At 40.0% G+C, this 22,452-nt stretch overlaps 15 protein-coding genes across 15 annotated transcripts; 8 read left to right on the forward strand and 7 right to left on the reverse strand. All coding sequences in view use genetic code 12, as the record gives it.

Moving 5' to 3' along the window:
* Nucleotides 1-43: 43 nt before the first annotated feature.
* Nucleotides 44-1,144, reverse strand: CPAR2_303340 (uncharacterized protein; the record flags this gene model as incomplete). The annotated part of the gene is made up of 1 exon (XM_036807711.1): nt 44-1,144. The coding sequence occupies one exon, from the start codon at nt 1,142-1,144 to the stop codon at nt 44-46; it is 1,101 nt and encodes a 366-aa protein (XP_036664521.1).
* A 256-nt stretch (nt 1,145-1,400) lies between these two features.
* Nucleotides 1,401-2,639, forward strand: ERV46 (Erv46p; the record flags this gene model as incomplete). Its single annotated transcript, XM_036807713.1, has 1 exon — nt 1,401-2,639. The coding sequence occupies one exon, from the start codon at nt 1,401-1,403 to the stop codon at nt 2,637-2,639; it is 1,239 nt and encodes a 412-aa protein (XP_036664522.1).
* Nucleotides 2,640-2,766: 127 nt separating this feature from the next.
* On the reverse strand, nt 2,767-3,696 carry CPAR2_303360 (mitochondrial 54S ribosomal protein mL46; the record flags this gene model as incomplete). Its single annotated transcript, XM_036807714.1, has 1 exon — nt 2,767-3,696. One exon carries the CDS (start codon nt 3,694-3,696, stop codon nt 2,767-2,769), a length of 930 nt encoding a protein of 309 aa, XP_036664523.1.
* A 603-nt stretch (nt 3,697-4,299) lies between these two features.
* Nucleotides 4,300-6,363, forward strand: CPAR2_303370 (Nrd1 complex RNA-binding subunit; the record flags this gene model as incomplete). The annotated part of the gene is made up of 1 exon (XM_036807715.1): nt 4,300-6,363. One exon carries the CDS (start codon nt 4,300-4,302, stop codon nt 6,361-6,363), a length of 2,064 nt encoding a protein of 687 aa, XP_036664524.1.
* Nucleotides 6,364-6,579: 216 nt separating this feature from the next.
* Nucleotides 6,580-7,665, forward strand: CPAR2_303380 (uncharacterized protein; the record flags this gene model as incomplete). The annotated part of the gene is made up of 1 exon (XM_036807716.1): nt 6,580-7,665. One exon carries the CDS (start codon nt 6,580-6,582, stop codon nt 7,663-7,665), a length of 1,086 nt encoding a protein of 361 aa, XP_036664525.1.
* A 356-nt stretch (nt 7,666-8,021) lies between these two features.
* On the forward strand, nt 8,022-10,403 carry FOL1 (trifunctional dihydropteroate synthetase/dihydrohydroxymethylpterin pyrophosphokinase/dihydroneopterin aldolase; the record flags this gene model as incomplete). The annotated part of the gene is made up of 1 exon (XM_036807717.1): nt 8,022-10,403. One exon carries the CDS (start codon nt 8,022-8,024, stop codon nt 10,401-10,403), a length of 2,382 nt encoding a protein of 793 aa, XP_036664526.1.
* Nucleotides 10,404-10,450: 47 nt separating this feature from the next.
* On the reverse strand, nt 10,451-12,262 carry CPAR2_303400 (Rab GTPase-activating protein; the record flags this gene model as incomplete). The annotated part of the gene is made up of 1 exon (XM_036807718.1): nt 10,451-12,262. The coding sequence occupies one exon, from the start codon at nt 12,260-12,262 to the stop codon at nt 10,451-10,453; it is 1,812 nt and encodes a 603-aa protein (XP_036664527.1).
* A 772-nt stretch (nt 12,263-13,034) lies between these two features.
* Nucleotides 13,035-14,630, forward strand: RIM21 (Rim21p; the record flags this gene model as incomplete). The annotated part of the gene is made up of 1 exon (XM_036807719.1): nt 13,035-14,630. One exon carries the CDS (start codon nt 13,035-13,037, stop codon nt 14,628-14,630), a length of 1,596 nt encoding a protein of 531 aa, XP_036664528.1.
* A 26-nt stretch (nt 14,631-14,656) lies between these two features.
* On the reverse strand, nt 14,657-16,402 carry CPAR2_303420 (bifunctional DRAP deaminase/tRNA pseudouridine synthase; the record flags this gene model as incomplete). Its single annotated transcript, XM_036807720.1, has 1 exon — nt 14,657-16,402. The coding sequence occupies one exon, from the start codon at nt 16,400-16,402 to the stop codon at nt 14,657-14,659; it is 1,746 nt and encodes a 581-aa protein (XP_036664529.1).
* A 150-nt stretch (nt 16,403-16,552) lies between these two features.
* Nucleotides 16,553-18,061, reverse strand: CPAR2_303430 (SF3a splicing factor complex subunit; the record flags this gene model as incomplete). The annotated part of the gene is made up of 1 exon (XM_036807721.1): nt 16,553-18,061. One exon carries the CDS (start codon nt 18,059-18,061, stop codon nt 16,553-16,555), a length of 1,509 nt encoding a protein of 502 aa, XP_036664530.1.
* A 169-nt stretch (nt 18,062-18,230) lies between these two features.
* CPAR2_303440 (phosphoinositide 5-phosphatase) lies at nt 18,231-19,631 on the forward strand (the record flags this gene model as incomplete). Its single annotated transcript, XM_036807722.1, has 1 exon — nt 18,231-19,631. One exon carries the CDS (start codon nt 18,231-18,233, stop codon nt 19,629-19,631), a length of 1,401 nt encoding a protein of 466 aa, XP_036664531.1.
* A 295-nt stretch (nt 19,632-19,926) lies between these two features.
* Nucleotides 19,927-20,469, reverse strand: GIS2 (mRNA-binding translational activator; the record flags this gene model as incomplete). Its single annotated transcript, XM_036807724.1, has 1 exon — nt 19,927-20,469. One exon carries the CDS (start codon nt 20,467-20,469, stop codon nt 19,927-19,929), a length of 543 nt encoding a protein of 180 aa, XP_036664532.1.
* Nucleotides 20,470-20,799: 330 nt separating this feature from the next.
* CPAR2_303460 (uncharacterized protein) lies at nt 20,800-20,982 on the forward strand (the record flags this gene model as incomplete). Its single annotated transcript, XM_036807725.1, has 1 exon — nt 20,800-20,982. The coding sequence occupies one exon, from the start codon at nt 20,800-20,802 to the stop codon at nt 20,980-20,982; it is 183 nt and encodes a 60-aa protein (XP_036664533.1).
* A 23-nt stretch (nt 20,983-21,005) lies between these two features.
* Nucleotides 21,006-21,641, reverse strand: CPAR2_303470 (uncharacterized protein; the record flags this gene model as incomplete). The annotated part of the gene is made up of 1 exon (XM_036807726.1): nt 21,006-21,641. The coding sequence occupies one exon, from the start codon at nt 21,639-21,641 to the stop codon at nt 21,006-21,008; it is 636 nt and encodes a 211-aa protein (XP_036664534.1).
* A 164-nt stretch (nt 21,642-21,805) lies between these two features.
* Nucleotides 21,806-22,438, forward strand: CPAR2_303480 (uncharacterized protein; the record flags this gene model as incomplete). Its single annotated transcript, XM_036807727.1, has 1 exon — nt 21,806-22,438. One exon carries the CDS (start codon nt 21,806-21,808, stop codon nt 22,436-22,438), a length of 633 nt encoding a protein of 210 aa, XP_036664535.1.
* Nucleotides 22,439-22,452: the final 14 nt, after the last annotated feature.

Below are 22,452 nucleotides of genomic sequence, written 5' to 3' on the forward strand. Positions count from 1 at the left end.
ACAGTCCATCCTTACAAGTACAAAATGTATTTTTCTATTTTCTCTATTTTCTTCTTGGTCCCGTTAGGCCCCCACCTCTCTCCACTCTTTCGGCCCTGTCACCTCTATCAGTCTTCCTCATCCAAGATAAAGTTGTTCCAAAATCAGAACTATAAGCGAATGCCGCTTTATTGGGAAACCAACAAATGGAGCTAAAAGTCATGTCACCACTAGCACTATTTGGTACCTGAAACAATTCTTCACAAGTTTCTAGATCGTAAATTATCGAGTTAGAATCCTTATCAAATGAAACAGCGACAAAAGCTCCATCGTGACTAATATCTATTGAAGAAACAACCTCATCGATGTTTGTCATGACTCCCGAGTTGACCATCGATTTGGTACTCCATTTACTAACCACTCCCTCACTGGCACCAATAGTGAAATAGTGTCCTCTAGGTGATATTGAAAGTGATGTAGCTGATGATCGATGACCAGTCAAGGTTGTTTTTGAAGTGATGTCAACTCCTGAACCACCACCTGCACTATTCCCTCCTTCATCTCTCTCATTTGTGTCAGTGACTTTATAAACCGGTACTGACCCATCATGTAGTGCCATTATGAAAAACTCGTGCTTATAATTAAACCATTTCAAGTCATACACATAGTCCAGTACTTTGAACTGATTGACAATTTTATAATTTTGATTAGTGGCAAAGCATAGCACATTTGATTCTCGATCAACAACAATAACCAATTCGCCATCAAGTGAATATCGTATCAATTTCAAATTTTGCAAAGGTGTCTTGATTACGTTTTCCAAAGCGCCAGTTGAGCCTCGCCATATCTTGATATACTCATCTCTCCCTACAGTAGCAAACGTGGATTCACTATTTGGATCCCATGATATACTTTCAACAGCTTTTGAATGAGCATCTTCAATGATTATAGGGTCAATAATTCGATCGCTTTGGCATTTCCAGATCCGTAATGATTTGTCGGTTCGCGATGTGACAAGTCGCGTGCCACAATTGTTAATTGTGATGGTGATTATCTCCGATGAAGAAGATGTGTGTCCTGCCAATGGTTTGTCACGAAGTACCTGTGGCGACATCTTTTGGAAGAATAATTTATGGTATTTCACAGCAGGATCGGCCAGCAGCATTTCGGATGAAATTTTTGCTCGTGATATCGTCTGATGAGGTAATTGAAAGGCAGCCGGAACGAGGGGAAGTGTATCTGGATGTATGAAATTTGTACTGGATCTGACCCGAGTCGTGTTGGAATCATTTGATGAAAAAAAAAAAATTAAACCAACTGTGAATTCACGCCACGTACGATACAACACGCTGTTCATCTTTATACACCTTAGTTGTCGCTCATTTCGCATACGCATACACATAGAGTCCACACCTTAATAGATGTCATCTCAAAGACCCAAATTAATTTCGCTTGATGCGTTTGCCAAGACGGTTGAAGATGCCAGAATCAAGACTGCATCTGGTGGGATCATTACTTTACTTTGTATTTTCGTTGCATTATTCTTGATCCGTAATGAATATATTGATTACACAACAGTGATAGCTAGACCGGAACTAGTAGTTGATCGTGATATCAACAAACAATTGGATATAAATTTAGATATTTCATTCTTGAACCTACCTTGTGATTTGGTTTCAATTGACTTGTTTGATGAATCGGGTGATTTAAAATTGGATATCATAAACTCACAATTGGAAAAATTCAGAATTATCAAACAAGGTCATTCATCAAAACCGGTGGAGATTAAAGATGAACAACCAGCTTTGCAACGGGAAGTACCATTGGAACAAATTGCCCCTGGTTTACCAGAAGGTCAAACCGAAGGTGAATGTGGTTCTTGTTATGGAGCAGTCCCTCAAGACAAGAAACAATACTGTTGTAATACTTGTGCTGCTGTACGTCGGGCTTATGCTGAAGCCAATTGGCAGTTTTTTGACGGAGAAAATATCGCACAATGTGAACAAGAGGGCTATGTACAACGTTTGAAACAACGTATAGGTGAAAATGAAGGATGCCGCGTTAAGGGAACAGCCAAGATTAATCGTATTTCCGGAACTATGGATTTTGCTCCTGGTGCATCCATGACCAAAGATGGTCGTCATGTTCATGATTTATCGTTGTACCAGAAATACAAGGACAAGTTCAACTTCGATCATGTTATTAACCACTTATCATTTGGTAATAACCCACCAGCGAGCAAATTAGTTGATACTGGATCCATCACCCCATTAGATGGCCACAAGTTTCTTCAGCACAAGAAATATCATCTGATTAATTATTTTCTCAAGATTGTTGCTACACGTTTTGAAAGCTTAGACGGTAAGCACAAATTTGACACTAATCAGTTTTCGGTCATTACCCATGATCGCCCCTTAGCTGGAGGTAAAGACGAGGATCATCAACATACGTTACATGCAAGAGGTGGTGTTCCTGGTGTGGCATTCAATTTCGATATATCACCATTAAAGATTATCAATCGGGAAGAGTATGCCAAGACGAGACTGGGGTTTATTTTGGGTGTTGTGAGCTCGATTGCTGGAGTGTTGATGGTTGGATCATTGATGGATCGTAGTGTTTTCGCCGCTCAGCAAGCAATAAAAGGTAAAAAAGATTTATAGAGAAAGAGATCTAGATTCAAAAAGTTGTATACTGATTATGTAGTTTACTTGCGGATAGCGTGTTGCATAGATTGTAAGATGATGTTTTTTTCGATATGAAAACCTATTTACAAGCGTGTTTTCCGTGTTATACATCACTCAATAAATGCAGTATATCAGAATAATAATCCTTTGGCAACAAATCCTTTAATTCTTCCTTTGTAGTCCATTGGTATTGAATTGAATCCGATTGAGGTTCGAAATTTCCCGACAAAATGTGTGACTTAATGAAATATTCTTTATTCTGATTATGATGACATGGGACTTTGGATACATTAAAGTAGTTGATTCTTTTACCACCAATTTCATACAAGCCCTCTTCAGCTAATGTATGCAATGGAAGCAAATTTTCACCCAGTTCTTTGAAATTTGGCAACTTCCAATTCTCGTTGTGACCATTAGTTTCCTTTATAATCAAATACAACGTCCTACTTAGTTTTCTTTCCAATGAAGTGACATCATTTCGTTTATCAGCTTCTGTGATACGTGAAGCAGGGACAATTTTACGTGATATTTCATTCTCTTTGAACTCAGATTGATCTTGCCCTTCAACAATTTCATCTTCTTCTCGGTAGGTCTTGGGCAATCTAATGTATTGTCTAAAACGTCTATCTCTTAAATGCTTCAAATCAGGTTTGCCTCTAGGATATGACATTTTTGGGTTGTAACTTATGGGGTTTTTGTTGATTTGTCGATATCTCAATTCAGCCATTGTACCTTGTTTGAAATAAAACCACTTGGGGAATGTCCACATGAGTCTTCTCCATAGCTCCGATTGGTATTTGTAAAATTGTGATTCAAACGGGGTGAGGTCCTGAGTAATGATTGGAGGACGAGATAAGATTAAAGTCAGTGATATTGATTGTGGTGTAGTGGAAGATGTACTGCTGGCTGCTGTAGCAGACTGTGTAGTTGCGTAGCAACGTATCTGTGTAGCTAGAAAGCCCCTTACTTTAGGGCCGATGTAGCTCATTGCTAATTCCAGTTGGTTTAGTCTCCACCAACCTTCTGTATACATATTTCTGAAAATTTTTCGTATTTGGTTGTGGGTAGTGCAAGCACGATCAATTTGCAGACAAAAAAATGCTACCAGCTGATTTTTTTGTGAGGGAAGTTAGTGAAGAAGGGGCGAAAAAGAAAAGGAAGAAAAAATCGTTCAACACAAGAGGGCCAACGAAAGAAGCATTCTTTAACCAAGAGCATAACAATCAACCAATCAATCACTCAAGACTGACTTTGTATAAGCCAGAGCTAAACTTAGAAAAGAAAAGGTAAGACACCAGTTATTAATAAGATTCCTTCTTTTTTTGTTCAACTTTAAATTTTCTTTATAGCTTTACTGGGACGTCAACTGTCGTTGCTTTCTTTTTCTACTAGTACAACAAGAAAAAACACCAACCAGTAAGTCGGGGTATCAAGAATCACTACTAGGAACACAAAGCACGTATTCAATATTTAAAAATAAGACACAGGTCAAAGTAGTCCAACGTCGTTTCATTGTATTTTTTTCTTGATCAAATCGTAAAGCAAGTAACGCTTTGTATTTCGTAATTTGAAACCAAAAATTAAGAATAAAGAAAGAAACAGGGAAATTAGATTGTTAAGCCAAACTTAGGCAAAGATGCTGATAGAAAGATTTAACCAAATTCTCAAGGAATTGCCCACTTTAGCGGCTCCAGGGGTTTCAGGTTCCCGTATTAAAGAATTGTCTACTATTGCCAGTACGGACTTTGACAAGGAAAAAGAAAGTAAAATAATTGCTGCGCTTTATTCTAGTTGTAAATCGGCTGCTCCTTCACATAAATTAGGTACTTTATACGTGGTTGATTCAGTTACGAGGAAGTTGAAGGATGGTGCTGTTGCCTCCAATGAAACAATTAACGCATCTGCACCAGACGGAACTTTTGCGTCGGCAGTGTACAAAATTGGTCAGTTAATTGAAAGTTTGATGGATGATGCTATGGAGTATCTATTGGATCCAGTAACTATCAGTAAAATTGGTAAATTGGTGGAGATTTGGGATAAGAATCATACCTTTGATTCGGAGATTTTGAGAAAGATCAAAGATAAACACTTTAAGTCAACTACTCCTCCAGGAACCCCACCAAAGTCAAGTGTGGAACCGGTAAAACCCACCTCTGACGAGTCTAAAGATTCCAATAGTATTTTACTGGCTTTGGCTTCTTTGGCAAAGGGTGATGCTGACAACTCTGCTACCGATTACACTTCTAATTCTGCAGCTCCAGGATCAGTTCCCGTAAACGGTGCCACTGACCCAACTGCTAGCTTGTTGGCCAACTTGGCTGCAGGTGCTGGAAGCCAGACACCACATCAACAGCAACAACAGCCTAACGACCAGAATGCTATTTTCAACATGTTGCAACAATTACAAGGTGGAGCTGGTGGTGCGCAATCTTCTCACTCATCAAGTGGCACCCACTCCTCTGGTGGAATTGATGAATACAGTTCAGGAAGACGTGGCGGTAGTCGTGATCAAACCAATAATTACAAGAGGAGTAGATCCAGGTCACCCACCAGACAAATCAAATCCCCTGTCGCTGCTCCTTCAGTCCTTGCGTTGCAACAGAATATTCAGAATTTGAAACAACAAAAGGCGGCTGCTGCTGCCAACAGCAACAACAACAACCAAGGATACCAATCACCACCACAACAATATCAACAAAATCATCACCGTAATGCCAATTCTCATCAGTTCAACAAGGATCCTGCGTTTGTGCCTCCTTCGGCAATGAATGGTGAAATGAATCTTCCGGGAACTCCGCACTACCGTCCAAGGAATCTCGGGTTTGATCCGAGTGTGCCACAAGGAACCATCAAAGTGTTGTCGAGAACTTTGTTTATTGGTGGTGTTCCGAGAAATATGGATGAGAGAGCATTGGCACAAGTATTGAGACCATTTGCTGAAATTCAATCAGTCATTTTGAACAGTGAAAGAAAACATGCTTTCGTCAAGGTGTATTCAAGAAGCGAAGCGGAAAAGATTATTACCTCTTTCAACAAAGATAACTCATTGCCCTTAAGAACTCGTTGGGGTGTTGGATTTGGTCCCAGAGAGTGTTGCAATTACCAACATGGTATCTCCATTATCCCTATAGAAAGATTGACTGAAGCTGATAGGAATTGGGTTGTCAATGCACAATGGGGAGGCACTGGTGGCCAACCAATATCGAGTGGTATGGTAATTGATGAACCTGATATTGAAATTGGTGCTGGTATATCTTCCAAAGCCATGTCGAAAAAGATGCCCACTAATTCGGCAAGGAATGGGCCAAAATCAAATAGGCCAGGTGAACCGGATGAAGAGTTCGTGAAGACAACTTTACTCCCAAATCAGCAAGTTCAAATGAGTCATGGGTCCCTGCCAGGATTCAATACTTTTCAACAATCATCAGTGAATCCATTGCAAGGATTATTTGGAAACAATTCTCCCCAACAACAACATCAGCAACCTACCTTCCCTCAAGCTCAACCATTTCCATCATTTCCACCTCAAGGACAAGCACAGCAACCAGTTGGCAACAACTTCTCTTCGATGTCACAAATGTCTGGAATGCAAGGCATGCAGGGGATGTCCAATCCTGCTCAATTTCCTCCAGGTGTAGCTGAGATGTTTATGCAAATGATGCAACAACAACAACAGCAGCAGCAGCAACCACCACAATAATTCGATAAAAGGAGTACGGTATTTTACGTAGAGTTAGTGCGCATAGACATGGTGTGCTTGAGTTTGTATAGTAGTTTTAATATGAATTTTGTATCGTTTCGTATTTGCTAACGCGTTGTTTGGCGCAAATCTTCGCACAAACTTCATTGAACAAATTAATCCTTTGTTTATTTTTCTTCTCTTCACGCTGTAGCTGCGGCCAGACCATATTAACAGATGAGAACAAATCAACTTTCGAGTCTCGATATTAAAAGGAAAAATCATCCATCTACCGACCCAAAGAAGTCCATAAGGTCACCCAATGCGCAGGAGACAGGTATAGTGTCTTATACAAATCCAAGAAAGGGGGATAGTTCGTATATGAACGCTCAGCGGTTTTCACCTCAGAAGTCACAAGAAGGACAGACTTATTCCAGAAAAAAGAGGCCAATTTACGTTCATAGTGAAGATGGCAAAGATAAGAGGATAGAACCGCTGCAAGTAAAGCAAGGGAGGCAAGGGAAGCAAGGAATGCGAGACACTAAATCATACCCCACGCTGTTGGAACCAGAGAAGCATTCCAGTGATGATGACGAGAAAGAATTTGGCGTAATCAATGTATCCAAAATCACCCCGAGCCCGAGGAAGAAGAAGAGACTGTCTATTTATGACGAGATCGAAGGATTACTCGATTTAAATGATGATGATGGTGATGATGGTGATAGCAAACAGATCGAACGTAAAAAGTTAAAGGTATCTACAACTAGTGATGGGCGAATAGACTTGATTCGTAGTTTTGAGGAGGCCAAGTATGGAACTAAACAGGATATCGCCAAGAAGCACAAACTGAAAGGTATTCCTAAACCTATAACATCACGCTCTGAGCTTTTGCAACGAGCACGAGCTCATTTTGAAGAGATGAAGCTTGTGCTTGAGGGAAAGTGTCCCCCATCTATATACTATGAGAGAGCCAAAAGGATACGAAAAAACTCCTCGCATGAAACCATGACAGCTAAAGAACAAACAAGAGTAGATTGGGAACTGTTTTATGGCGGGTACTATGGGTTTCAAAGGCAATCGATCATTGGTAAAGAAATAACCAAAGTGTGTCAAAACGAGTTGCAGAAGCAAAGGAAGAACCCAACTATTAGCTACTGGTCCATACCTAGTTTTGCTACTCATGTGCTAGCCAATGAAGTTATAATACGAATGATTATGGAGGACTTGAAGCTTGATTACGATGCGGCTGAAGCTGTATGCACTGAAACTACTGATTACGGAATTGCGATTGCAGATAAAATCGAAATAGAGGATGATTATTAGTTGGTAGTTAGAGTTAATAGATCTGTGAATAGAATTATCTCTCTTGAAGATGTTGATTGTAGGAGAAACTTCGAGCGAGGCCAGACTTGAAGCTGCAGTCATCATCCATTTTGGAATTATTGCGAGAATGCAGGTATTTACCACGTAGAGCTTGTTTTTCTTGTTGGGTACTGCTTGGGTGCAAATGATGGGCAAAAAGTTTTCTTGCGTGAAAATGAACCCAAATGATTAAAAGATAAATTTCGATAAAGTAATTATCATCATCATCCACAATATTGTTCACTAGACTACTAAAACCCATTTGGGTTCAGCTACCGAAACGGATATTCATTCATCAATTGCGAAACACTTCTACAATGTCAACAGACTTGGTGTTTGTCAAAGAAATCTCAGCGACTGCAATAACAGGAAAAGATGCATGGAATAGACCGGCCCCACAACCAATCACCGTGTCCGTGTTCCTCAACACTGACTTCCATAGAGCTTCAGTTACTGACAACTTGAAATATAGCGTCAACTACGCGGTCTTGACGAGACACATCTCGGATTTTCTCAAGTCAAACGAACACAGAAATTTCAAGTCTTTGGGAAGTATAGCAGAGGCAGTAGCACTGATTGCCCTTGATGAAAAGAGTGGAGGAAGTGAAGTTGCGAAAGTAATAATCAAGAGCCCCAAGTCAGAAATTAGAGCCAATAGTGTAGAGTATGAGTTGGTTCGTAGTAGAATTGATTCGGCAGCTAATATTGACAGCTACAACGTCACCAAGTTACGACTCTTGACTATCATCGGGGTGTTCACTTTTGAAAGACTCCAAAAGCAAATTGTGGATGTTGATTTGAAGATTTGGATAAAGAAGGATGACCCGAGGTTGGATTTCCATAAAGTTGTCCGTGATATTGTTGATTATGTCGAATCATCCAACTTCAAAACTGTTGAAGCGTTGGTGTTCAAGATCGGGCAGCTAACGTTTCAAAACTACTCCAATCTTGGGATAGAGTCCGTTGACGCTAGGGTTACCAAGCCAAATGCCTTCAGTCACGTCGAGGGTGTTGGTGTGAGCTCTTTGATGACCCCAAAAAACTTTACTAACGTTGAACCATTAGCTTTGAACTATGTGGCACATGATAAGGAGGACTTTAATTTGCCCGTAGAGAGCGAAGAGGGTTACAATTATAAGGGAAGACACGTTGCATATATTGCGATAGGATCCAATATCAACCAAATGGAAAATATTACGAAAGCACTAGAGAAGCTTCAAGGGTATGGTATCATTCTTGAATCCACATCGTCCATGTATATTTCAAAACCAATGTATCATCTTGACCAACCTGATTTCTTCAACGCAGTTGCAAAAGTGTCCTTCATTGACCACTCTCCACACAAATTGCTACAGATTCTAAAAGAAATTGAATATGCACATTTGGCGAGAGTCAAGGAGATTGAAAATGGACCTCGAACAATTGATTTAGACATTTTACTTTACGACAATGTTCAAATCAATACAGCCGATTTGATTATACCGCATAAATTGATGTTGGAAAGAACATTTGTTTTACAGCCACTTTGTGAGCTATTACCACCTGATCAAACTCACCCCATTAGTGCCGAACCGTTTCATGACCATTTGCAACAATTGTTAACCAATAAGCCTGAAGATCACGTTCAAAAGGATTCAAGCTTATTACAATTTATTCCCGTGCCGAGAATATCAACAGATGAGAATGTGATGAGGTTTGATCAGATCAATTATAAATCGCCCACTCTTTGTATGGGAATTTTGAATATGACCCCAGACTCCTTTAGTGATGCAGGTAAGTACTACTCATCTTCTTTGGAGGAAATTGTCGCCGAGGCTGGTAAGCTTGTGAAACAGGGTGCACAAATCATTGATATTGGAGGCGTTTCAACTAGACCGGGGAGTGTCGCTCCATCGGAAGAAGAAGAGCTTAAGCGCGTGCTCCCTCTTGTCAAGGCAATAAGGCAGTCAACAGATCAAAATTTGGCCAAAGTTTTGATTTCAATAGACACCTATAGATCTGATGTCGCCAAGAAGTGTCTTGAAGTGGGTGCTGACATTATCAATGATATATCGATGGGTAGGTATGATGAACGTATCTTTGATGTGGTGGCAGAATATGGTTGTCCTTATATCATGAATCACTCAAAGGGAACCCCACAAACAATGTCCAAGTTGACAAAATATGAAGCAAATAAAAATGACGACATTGTAGAGTTTGTTATCGACCCCAAATCCGGACAGCAAGAAACCACAAATGACCCGGAGTTGAATAACTTTTTAAATGGCGTTTCTAGAGAATTGTCCCTTCAAATATTGAAAAGTTTCCGTGCTGGTGTAAAGAAATGGCAAATCATATTGGACCCAGGAGTTGGATTTGCGAAAAATTTGAACCAAAATTTAGCCATCATCGCTAATGGGTCATTTTTTAAAAAGTATTCCATTCAGGTTAACCAGCAGACGAGTATTGGGGGTAATCCAAATCAGTCGCTGTCTTACTTCAGTTTCAACGGAATGAGTGTATTGATTGGTACTTCGAGGAAAAAGTTTCTAGGTACAATCACGGGCAAACCAGATTCACCGTCTGATCGAGTCATGGCTACTGCAGCAACCATCACTTCGGCGATTCAGCAGCATGCCGATTTCGTAAGAGTTCACGATGTCGATGCATGCAAAGATGTTATCAAAACCAGTGACGCAATTTATAAGAACATTTTCTAGACAAATATCTATATAGTCGCTTTGATTTCCACATTTTGCCCAATACACTACGCCCTTTTTCCTGTAAATCTTCTTTTCATCTTGTTGCTTATGCTTTTATTCCATACAATTCCACTCATGATAGATCTATGAAATCCATAAACATCATGTATGTTCTCCTTCTCCGCACCACTTGTCGAGTTCATTAAGCTTTGTTTCTCTTCTTCTGTCATTTCAGTTAAATCCTTCCGTTTTGTATTCAAATGCATTTTTTGTCTTTGTCTTGCGACGAAATCCCGACACTTGTCAATTTCACCTTGAGATAACGAACCAAATCCGTATCCACCAATTTTCTTGAAACAATGATCGATCAACAAATTCGGGTCTAAAATCTGTTTGGGGAACCCTTGCATAAACTGAAATAATTCAACTTGTTGATTTTCTCCTGCTCCCGGAGTTTGTTGACTTTGAAACTCAGGAGAGTCTATGCACATTTTAAAGATTGTCAATGATATGCGGAAAATGGTTTTGGAGCCTTCGTACCATAAAATGTCCCAAACACGTAATGCGGTTTCAATGGGCAAGACACCAACAAAGAGCGACATGAACCAAGACGAAGTAACCAACGTCACTGGAGGCAATCGAGCCAATACGTTATCCTCCTTCAATCTTTCTCCTTCAAAATCCGTCCCCAAGGTGTCCCACAATGTAGGCAAGTATTCTTTTACACAAAGCATTAAAACTCCCTGATCTGTATGAACACCCTCCAAATCTGCCAGATGAACATTCGGGATTATTCTTTCGGTCAAGATGACCAACATCCAAAATGAACGCTCTTCATCCATAAAAAGTAGGAGAAGGCCTACTAAGAAATTTAACGATTGGCAGTAGCCTATCTGTGGCTGATAATGAGCAAAAGCAGTCAAAACTCTCCTTAATGACTTGATTAGGGCGGTTTCTTCCCTAGTATAGCTGACTTCACGAGTCGGAGGGTCTTTACTAATAGATGCATTGAAGTAAATATTGTCAGGAAATGTTCGAAACAAATCTCTTTCAATCACTTCAGTTTCTTTATTCTGGATATCTCTTGTTTCAACCACCAACTTATTGTAAAGTCCCTTGTGTTTCCGTAGCTTGTCGTATCCACCTGCGTAGAAAAACCAGGCATTGCCACGCCATTCTGATGGAATACCTCGCCTCACCATTTTCTTTATCTTATCCGACTTAGGCGGGAACCTAGTCGGTATCTCCTCGTTATTTCGACCAGCGGATGATGAGGTACTCGCGGTTAATATATGCAACCCATGATCTTTCATGACTCTTTCCCACTTCTTTTTGCGTCTGATAGTGTATTCCGAATATTGTTCAAACCAGGCATTATATTCCGCAACAGAACGTCCTTGAGATGTGCTCTTTTTGAAGCCATACCGATCAAAGTCGGACTTTAAAATCTCTGCATCTGACTCCTCTGTGGTTGGTTTGATATAGCTGTCTCTTTCAGATGAAGTGTCAAGTGCCGTTGCCGAAGAATTATCAATCGAGACAAACCCATTTTGATCCAAGTTGGTTGTACTATTGTTTTGAGTAGAGACGTCAAAACTTTTGATGATGGAGGTATCTGAGTTGATATCTTGCAATGGTGATGGAATCCCAACATCTATATAACTATTCCGTCGAGATGGACTCTCTTGGGCATATGTATCTAGAATGGAAAAATTTCGCGAATAGGATGATTCATTGCGTTGATGTTGGACATTTCGTTCAAAGCTTGTTGTCAGGGACCCGGGATCTAGTGTATGATATTCGTCATTGTTAGGACCGAAGTGGTTGTTTGGAATAGAAGGATATTGTTCAATGTTTTGGTCAACGGTAGTGGCCATAGTAGATGTTTGTATTTATGTATTCCTGAATTTCTAGACTTTTTCTTGATCGGATAATTCTTTAAATGTAAATCATAGACTACAAGTAACTGCCTGCACCCATCTGATGAAAGCCTTTGAGTCTATGATTGAGATGTAGCTCAGGTTTTGTTATGAAAGGCAGAGGAAAAAAGTCTGATCTGCTATGCCGCTATTGTACCTGAAATTCCATAAAACCTTGATGCAGCAATTTGTTACACTTCGGATCAGGCGCATGAACGCACAATTTTTGGAAAAAAAGAAACAAAAGAGCAAAGGGGAAGTTTCAAGGAAAGAAAAAGTAGAACACTCTACGATGTAAGGGAAGAGGACGGAAGTTGGTGGTCTGAATCTCAGGGACACCAGGATAGGGTGGATCCAACCTCTTACCATTTGCGCGTGTTTGGATGTAGCGACAACAACAACGGACGAGACGAATAAACTTCTAGTAGATGTAAAGAAGATTCTCCCGGCTCTTGATGTTTTCGGCGAAGGTCCCCCCCCCCCCTCCTTGCCTCCCCCTCGTCAGTGTTTCAGTTATTCTCCTTGCAGAAAGACTAGAACATGGAAATCTTTCTCTAGTTGTGTATCAGTTGGCTATGCAGGGACTTTAAGCGCTGCGCAAAAAAAAAAGAAAACAAAAATAGAAAACAGAGTTACCTTTGGAGAGGGATTTACACTCGGACGAGGTTTTAGTGTTACACTGATAAAGCCGATAGCTTCCAATTTAAGCACAACGTAACCGTTGAATACCATGTATTGGAAAAATACATGGTGGGAAGGAAAAGCCTATCCTTCGTGTGAGGAAATCAAATTGAATGAAGGCATGGTAATATCGCATGATCATGATTACTCAGTACAACATATCTTGAAAGCTATTTACGTACAGAACTGTTACCGCGACGCCATACCCGTTTTGAACACCAACGTCGGTTTAGTTATTGATAAGTTTACAAAGCCTTTACCTATCGTTGCTGAGTCATGGGCAAATTTCACTCATCACAACATTCGAGGGTCTTTCAGTTACAGTGTGGTATCTATCGTATATGCTATTGCCGTACTGGCTGTTATCACTTGGTTTCTCACCATTTTTGTCTTTACCAACTATACCATTAAGCCATCGTGGTTGTTGAAGTTATCTACGTTGCTATCTTCAGTTTATATTCTTGTGGTTGTTGTTAAATCAATCATCATTTTCCACCTGCAACAAAGGGAAGGGTATCTTCATGGAGCAAAGGTTTTGAATGAAATAAACGAAAATAAAGCAGTTAATATTATCGACTTGATTGTAGTGTTACTTCTACAAATCAATCAAGTGCAAGTTATTATGAGATTATTTCAGCGACAAAAGGATAAACGTCTCACGTTTTATGTCGGTTGTGCTGCATCTTTGACATCACAAGTCATATGGGGTGTGTCACAGTTTCATTTCTTTGACGTCAACAACGAAGCAGGAGATATCTTGCCCGCATTTATTTACTTGGTGAGAATTGCTATGGCTTTATGCTATGCTGCTATCATCACCGTCTATTTCATCAGTAAAATACAAATCATTATAGCTAATCGACGAATTTGGTTGTTAACCCTACTCACATTGATCTTGATCTATAGCCCGGTTGCCTTTTTCATTGCCGATGTTTCTAATGCTTTCATATATGAATTATCAGAGATTTTCTCTGTTGTGAATTATGTGATTGGCGTGGTGATCCCATGGGAATGGTGCAACAAATTCAATTTGATAATGAGAGCTAAAGAAAAAGAGGGTGTTCTTGGAAGACGATTTTATGAGGATGAATCGTATGAGCTTGACAGGTTTGAGCTTTTCGTTGAAGAGCAGATGCCAGCAGATGACGATGATGGTGATGGTGATGATGCAAGTGGCGAGAACGCCATCCAACGTGGTGATGAAGAAGCAACCCAGAACCACAGACAACTTCTTTCACGAAGAACTAACCCTACCCTTGATAGACCAGACATTGATGCAAGTGATTTGTCAGCTGCTACAAAGGTCTTGCATGCATTGCAAGCTTCGAAACAAGCATTCTTGACACTAACAGATAATATTATAGCAGCTGGCTTTGCTATACCGAGGTCTGTTAGTGTGTCTACTCATTCATTTAGTGGACGACTGAGGGAAAATCATCAAGTTGATTTGGATGAAGCGAATGATGCTAGAACTAAAAATACCAATGCTGGAGCCGGCAGTTTCAGCGGGGAAAATGCCACTCACGAAGCACAGCCAGAATTCAATACAGCATCATCCACAACTAGCAGAAACAGAAGAAACGTTTATGTATATGCCAAAAAAGAGGTTGTCGTGGATCTTTCTAGTCAAGAAGAAGAACGTTAACACCTTAAATTGTTATTTACTATGTATTAAATCTTTTCATGACCTTTCTTTGCAATTTCTAAGCATTCATCTTCGTAACCAGGAATATGGACGTACGCAATATCTGAATCGGTGAGGATTTTGTAAGAAGTATTGTCCTTTACGAAAACGTCAGGTTCAACCACCCCAACAAAACACGTTTTAATTCCAGGTGTCTGTAAAATTCTTTGAACACACGGGAGGTTACCGCTCAAACGAAAGGAACAAGGTTCCATGGTTGTAAAAAGCTCAGTTCCCAATGGTACTTCTCTTTTCCCAGACTTTTCAAAATACTTTTCCAATGCACATTGCTCAGCATGGGTGTTTCCTTCAAGCTCTCTAGAATGTCCCGTTGAAAGAACTTCACCATTATGGACAATCACGCACCCCACATTGAATTGTGTTTGCGTTTCACCGCATTTGTTTGCTTCCCTTAATGCTTGAAGCATGAATTTTCTGCTATATTCAAGGGCCCATTCAGGATACTCGGTTTTATACGACCATGATCCATCATCAGCTTTATATGAATACGCATGTAACCAAAGCTCGAGATCGTTAAAACCTGGATCAGTGTATAACGGCAATCCTGTATGTGGGCATATTTCGTTGGAAAGCACCTCGCCATCTTCCTCTGGGTGTATCCAACTCGAAGCTGCCCTGGTTTTTCCGATAGAGTCCAACTTGGAAATCACTTCGAGATAATTTGCATTCCCATCCTTGCCGAGTTGATCACCCCAAATATACGGGTTGGAATATATTGGATCATTTGCTATTGGATAGCCTATGTATTGCAAATGAACTCTAATTTGATGCGTTCTTCCAGTTAAAGGATGACACTTTACCACGCTAGTGTCAGTGACTGGATCATAAGAGACACGTTTGAACTCGGTAACAGCTTCTTTGCCTTGTTTTTCATCAACAACGTTCAATGTGTGTTTGGGACTCAAGGTATACAACGGCTTGTCAATCGTAAGGTTTGTCGTGGGAAATTGTCCTTTAACTCTGGCAATATACTCCTTGGAAACATTTCTATCCCTTATTTGCTTCATAAGATCATTTGACCCTTGCGCGGTTTTGCCCAAAAACATCAATCCCGATGTTAATCTATCCAACCGATTGCATGGGTGCACCGTTTTGCCCATGTCGTGTTGTAAAATCTTTGTGATCGTGTTGTAACGATATCGGCCAGTGGGGTGAGCTGGGATACCGGAAGGTTTATCAATGACAAGTAATTCATCATTTTCGAACACAATCTTGATTGGCGATGAATTAACTGGTGGCTCTCGTCTAAAGCCGCGATGACTAATAAGATCCCCATTTCGGACAACTGTTTCCAAATTGGCAGTTTTCGAATTGATACTCACCATTCCATCTTCAATTGCCTTTTTATATGCCTCTGGTGTTCTGTCTCTAAACTCATCGGTGAATATATCCAACAATATTCGATCTCTCCAACGAAGTTTACAATAGGTCAAGTACGTGAAATAGTAAGGTGTAACTCTTCTCAACTTCCCATCAATGATGTACTTTGCGCCTTCTGCTTCTTCTTCAGCAATGGTCTTGCCTTCGATCAATGTGTCATCACTGCTATTGGAGCCACCCATCTGATCAAATGCCGTCTTTTCAAATTTATCTCTTTCTTGTTGGCGTATTCTGAATCCTTGAGCATCGCGAACCTTAGAACCTCGTAAATGGGACCCCTGTGAGGGCGACCCACTTCTCTTTATTCCAGAAGGGGCACCATTTGTTGACATGTTTCTCAATATTCGTCGCAACTTGATGATGAAAGAGCGTTGACCGAGGAGACAAGATTTTGTCACATCAAAAGAAAAAGATTTTGCAATCGCGACAAGTGAAGAAGAAAACAAGATCACGTTTATAATAATGACCTCTTCAAAATTTAATTATATTAGTCCTTGCTTTTTCAAATCTAAATAATCTAAATAGCTCATCACATTTCCCTGTTTGTCTTCGACTTCAATAGCATCATGTATTTCGCTCTGTTTTGTCCTCAACTCCTTCTTCAAGTTTTGCATCAACTTTTGAGCTTCATCAATCAGCGAGATGTTTTTGAAATATGGAAACATATCCTCGGCGATTCCTAAAAGTTGCAATCCTTTTTGATGTTTACTACCACTGAAATGCCTTTCAAAAGCTTGTTTGCCCTTGTATCCAATGTTGCCACATATTTCACACGTGTATGTTTTATGCAACCCTTGAAGCTTGTAAAGCCAAAATGGAATTGGCGTACCATCAGTACCCAATGGGAGATTTTTGAACAAATCAGCATCAGCATCTGTTTCTGAATCTGAATTGGATTCCCCATTAGAATCTGATCCACTACTATCAACCTCTGTGTACTCATTCTCGATATCTAGTTCATCTTGATTCTCATTGAACCTGGCTCTTTCAGACAGCACCAAGTATTTTTCTGTTTGGTGTATAACTTCCTCTAGATGACCGGCTATGATTTTTATAGCTTGCTCATACCAAGCATTAGGTTTATTCTTATTCAGTTCACCTTCAATTTTGGAAGCCTTTTTTAGATGCTTTTTACTTTCAAGATGAGCTTTGTACACTGTTTCAGTAGCAAAGTGTTTGTCACAAATAGCACAATAAAGCTCAGGAGAAGCCTCATTTTGGTTGGGGTTCCTGTTAATGTTGGTATCAATTGTCTCAAGGACATGATCTGTATCCGACAATGGATACAATTGTTGGTGCTTCCGCTTCAAAAGTTCATAAAGGGACTTTAAATATGGACGATAAATGTCTTGATTGACCTTTTCATAAGGAAACTTGTGGAAAGAGTACAAATACTGGACATAGGGAACCTCACTAGATGAAAAGTACTTATTGTAGTATTGATGAAACTCTTTCAAGTCAAGAATGTCGTTGATTTCAATATCTCGTAAATGAGATGCGGCCGAGCTTAATAAAGCTTTTCTTCTTGCCATAGTTATTTCCTTGCCATCTCCTTTTTTGAACTTGATCTTTATATCTTTAGGGTCAGCACTACCAAACAACGAGTATTTCAGTTGCGTGTCTTGAACATTTCGTCCTTCATCGGGATCGTTTATCAAGGGAGCGATCAAATTGTCGAATTTTACAAGCGAGTCGTCCTCCTCTTTAAGGTTCTGCAAGTCTTGCTTTATTGGGGCCACATTGTCAAATGACGCCAGAGCTTGTTTCAACAATAGATTGTACTCGTCCAGTAACTGCTTCAACTCATGCTGCTGAAGACGAAACAAGCGCTTAGTATGTACTCTTCTCTTTTCAGTTAGTATATTGCCATGTTTAGGGCGTAATGTTTTCGGAAGTAGATCTGGATTTCTCAAAAATCTCCGAGATAAAGCAACCTCGATTGCATCAAGACTTTCCAATGCGGATCTCTGTTTCTCAAGTGAATTACACATGCGTGATAAAAAGTGTTGATAGATGTGGATGCAGACACACAGAAAAAAACACACAGAAAAAAAAGGTGGTTTTGTGATGAAGCAAACTAAAAGATACCGAGACTAGATATGAAATTGCACTTTTGAAGCTTTCGCAGCCCAGCAAACACCACACTAGTTTCTATCCACAATGTCCAGCTCACTTTCAACTCACCCTGCAGTCCAAGATCCAATTCCATTGTTTTTTTTCACCTACAATTGCAATCAACAAGATATAATACCAGAGGTGTTTAAATCGAAACTACTTCAGATTCTACCTGACCAATTGTCATCTCTTTATGTCTTTGGGTTTCAAGAGTTTTGCACCGTATTGGAGGGGCTATTCCCATTTTCGGCCAATCCCAAGCTAATCCAATTAAATCAGTTATTGCAGCTGGCGTTACACGAGAAGTACCAACAACCCACTGGCTTTCTGACAATATCGCTGACTTTTGTTGGAGCTATAGGCATGATAATTATAACACCTTTTGCTGCCAAGTTTAAAAATATCAGGAGTGCCACCACCAGCTGTGGTTATGCTTATTCAAGCTTGAAAGGTGGCGTTGGTGCTAGAATTTCGTATTTCCCCGAGGGAGCATTTGATAGCACAAACTTTGTTGAGTTGTCATTTGCAACGGTGCATTTGAACGCATTTGAGGGTGAATACTATTATCTTCAACGGAACAAGAACCTTTACAACATCATGCGATCTTTGAATTTTGGTGATGGGTATGGATTAATCAAGCCCAAGAATCATGTTTTTATATTGGGAGACATGAACTACAGAACTACTCAAGATTATTCTACGACCAGTGCCGAGAGTCAAGAATTGCTTTCGTTGATTGATGGATCTATTCTTGATGCCAGCTATTTTAAAAAAGTGGAAACTCTAGTCGACAAGTACGATGAATTGAAAATGAGTATGAGGAATGGAGACGTGTTGCAAAACTTTTCCGAAGGTAGGATAACGTTTCCACCAACATACAAATTCCATGTGAATACGGCAATTTACAACACAAAGCGGTCTCCGTCGTGGTGCGACCGAATTGTTTATCTTTCCTCGTACGAAGAAGTTGGCAAAGACAATTTGGGACAGCAGTTGTTGAAATTGCCTCATGGAGGTAAATCTGACAATGAGGAAAGAGTAGGTAATTATCTCCCCGTGGTTAAAGAGTACAACTCATTAGAATCGCTTTTGATGTCAGATCATCGTCCAGTTTATCTTGAAATGACAGTTCCGTTCAATCCACCAAAGCTGGTGATATCTTCCTTGTCCGGTTGTTTGCAGATTCTACCTGCCGGTTTAAGATCAGATATCTCATTTGATGGGTTCTCGCTGCTTGAAGCTCTTGAACGTAGTTCCAATGTGGTTAGCGGGCCAACCACAATATATTTGAAACCAACAACGCTCGATGGAATTACTCAAACATTGATCCGCCCATTGTCAAATTCAATCATTGGGTATGGTCTATGGTTAGGACTGACGAGACAAGGAAGGATATTTCTGGTGGTGGTTGTAATCTCGTTTTGGGTAATTTTCCGATTCTTTTAGTAGATCAGAACTAGTAAGGTACAAAAAGACTAAAAACCAGTAAGGTGCAACACAAATAAAACATTTATGAAAAAATACACCTTTGTAGTTACAAACCTCTTCATATATAAGTCGCCAGTAATCCTACGCGTTGATTGTTTCCGCTAAATACCGTTTTCATTTTTAATTTTTAAAAAACCTCATTTAACTATAAACAAATTCCTGTTGAGAACCAAAGAGCAACCACTTTAAATGACATCAAAAAGTGTCACCCAAAACACAGCACCTTTCAGCAATAAGATGTACTAACTTAATCTTAAGCGGTACATTCCCTAGAAATATGGCCTGATTTTCCACAGTTGTAACAAGTCTTTGCTGCAACATTTGAACCTCCAGCAGCAGAGTGGCAATCCTTGGAAATGTGACCTGGTTTACCGCAAGCATAACACTTGACAGTACCAGCTTGACAATCCCTAGCAAAATGGTTGGGACCACCACACTTGTAACAAGTGGTGCCTGAAGCAGAGTGTCCACCACCTCTTGAACCACCAAAGGATTTCCTAAATGGGGGAGCTTGGCCAGATGGAGGTTGGTCACAGTCTTTGGAAATGTGACCAAATTGACCACAGTTGTAACACTTGGCACCTTGGGCTTGGTTAGGACATTCACTTTGGATGTGACCTACGTCACCACATGAGTAACATTGTTTAGAAGTGGCTTGTTTTGGTTCCGGGCAATCACCTGATTCATGACCTGGTTTACGACAGTTGTAACACAATCTTTCTTCTTGGGTACAATCGTCAGCAACATGGCCAGCTTCACCACATTTGTAACACGTTCTTGGAAATACAGCAGCCATCTTTATCACTTGTAAAACTCTTTTGGTTATTTACTCTTTCAACCTCTTCCTCTACTATCAACAACTTTCAGTTCACTATTGTAAACGTAGTTTTTCTAGGTCTTTGATGTTTTATGAAGAAATGATGTTATAAGTCACGTAATTTTCGCTGAGTGGAAGAAGAAGAAGAAAAATTTTCGGCAAATCGATGCAAAAGTACACGACCCCATTTCTGTATTTTTTTTTCTTTTGTTTATCGGAGCCGTCTGAGGGATACAACTAAATTCGGCAATTACGAAATATTGGATGAAAACCATTGTGCAACTTAGTTGAAGAGACACATTCCCCGCAATGCAGTATCCATACTTGATTTCAAGATCGCTTGATCCTATTATTGGCATTGGAATGGGGGTCGCATCATATTACTTGTATGAGCAAAGGGTTGGGCGTGCTGAGGGCCACTCATTGAATGAATTGGTGGTAAAAAGGTTTAAAGAATGGAAAGAAAGAGGAATGAGAAAAGAAATAGAATGATTGAGACAACCTATATTTGTAAACTATTCACATTCCTTTAATTTCTTGAATAATTGCTCGGATTGAGCTGGATCAGATATATCTTGTTTGACAATTTTGTAAATTTGCTCCCATGCTGATGCGCTGAGGGTGGTACGAGGTACAATTGATGGTGAATCCTCATTTAATGGTAATATGTCTGTATCTTTATTCGTAGGTGGTGTAATGATACAATTAAATGATAATTCAGTGCTGTCACCAACTAATGTTGATAACGTAGTCGCATCTTGAACAACTTTGGACTTGAGCATCAATTTAACATTGTCTGGTGTTATACCAGCTGATTGTAAACTATCGGCTTGGGCAATCAATGCCGATTTGATTTTGTAGATGGTTGTGGTTGTGGACGCATCAAATTCACACGATACTTTGTATGGGGGTTTGATTGATTTAAATTTCAACTTGACGAATGCTTCTCCTCCTTCCCTTCTGTTGGTAGTAGGAAACTTGTAGTTGAATTTGGGCAAACTGGGCCCCAATGATTGTAACTTATCATAATCATGAGTTGAGTAAAATTGATTGGGGGATGAGTTTTCAGATAAGCCCATCAATTGAACGTACGTTTGTACAAACTGTTTCTCTGGGTTGATCGGCTCGACAGCGGAAACTGATGTAGACATTGTGAAGCTGAATTGTGGTAGTGCTAACTATGTGAACTAGGCCTTAGTGCTTAGACGCATTTGAATGATTTTTTAATTTTTGGAAGTCGAATGCGGCAACTTATCTACGAACTATTCCACTACTCGAACAACTACACCTACGAAACCAAAGCTTCTCCCTTAAAATGTCATTCTTCCAATCATTCCTGAAATATACGCCATTGAGTCAGAACCCAACTTCAGATGGCGCTCCCTTGCCACCCCCAGTGACGCAACCCGGTTCTTCCAACTCAATTAAAACTAGACTTCAAAAACTAAATCCGTTCCGCAGTCAATCAGTATACTTGGAAGACGACGAAAACTACGTCACATCCGAACCAGGGATGTTTGAGCTATCGAGGTGGGATAGAATGCTCGTGTTTGCGTTATGTTTTGCCGGTGCCCTATGTTGTTGGCTCATTTGTATCTTTTTGTTCCCCGTTTTGAGTTTAAAACCACGCAAATTCGCTTTGCTTTGGTCATTGGGGCTGATATTCTTTCTCATTAGCTTTGGTGTATTGCAAGGAGCTCAGGCTTACTTGGTGCATTTATTTTCATCAACAAGAATCATATTCACCATTGTGTTTGGTGCTAGTATAATATTGACCTTGATTAGCAGTTTGAGCTTGAAAAGTACCCTATTGTCAATTATATTTGCTGCAATTCAATTAGTGGCTGCGTTGTGGTATACAGTCAGTTATTTCCCGTTGGGTAGGCAAACTCTTAACCTTGCAGGTGGCGTCGCCAGAGGACAAGTGGAGAATTGGATCAATTCTTGAAAATACAAAAGCGC

This window comes from Candida parapsilosis, contig 005806, assembly GCF_000182765.1.
Source record: "Candida parapsilosis strain CDC317 annotated contig 005806".
In the NCBI taxonomy this organism is placed as follows: domain Eukaryota; kingdom Fungi; phylum Ascomycota; class Pichiomycetes; order Serinales; family Debaryomycetaceae; genus Lodderomyces; species Lodderomyces parapsilosis.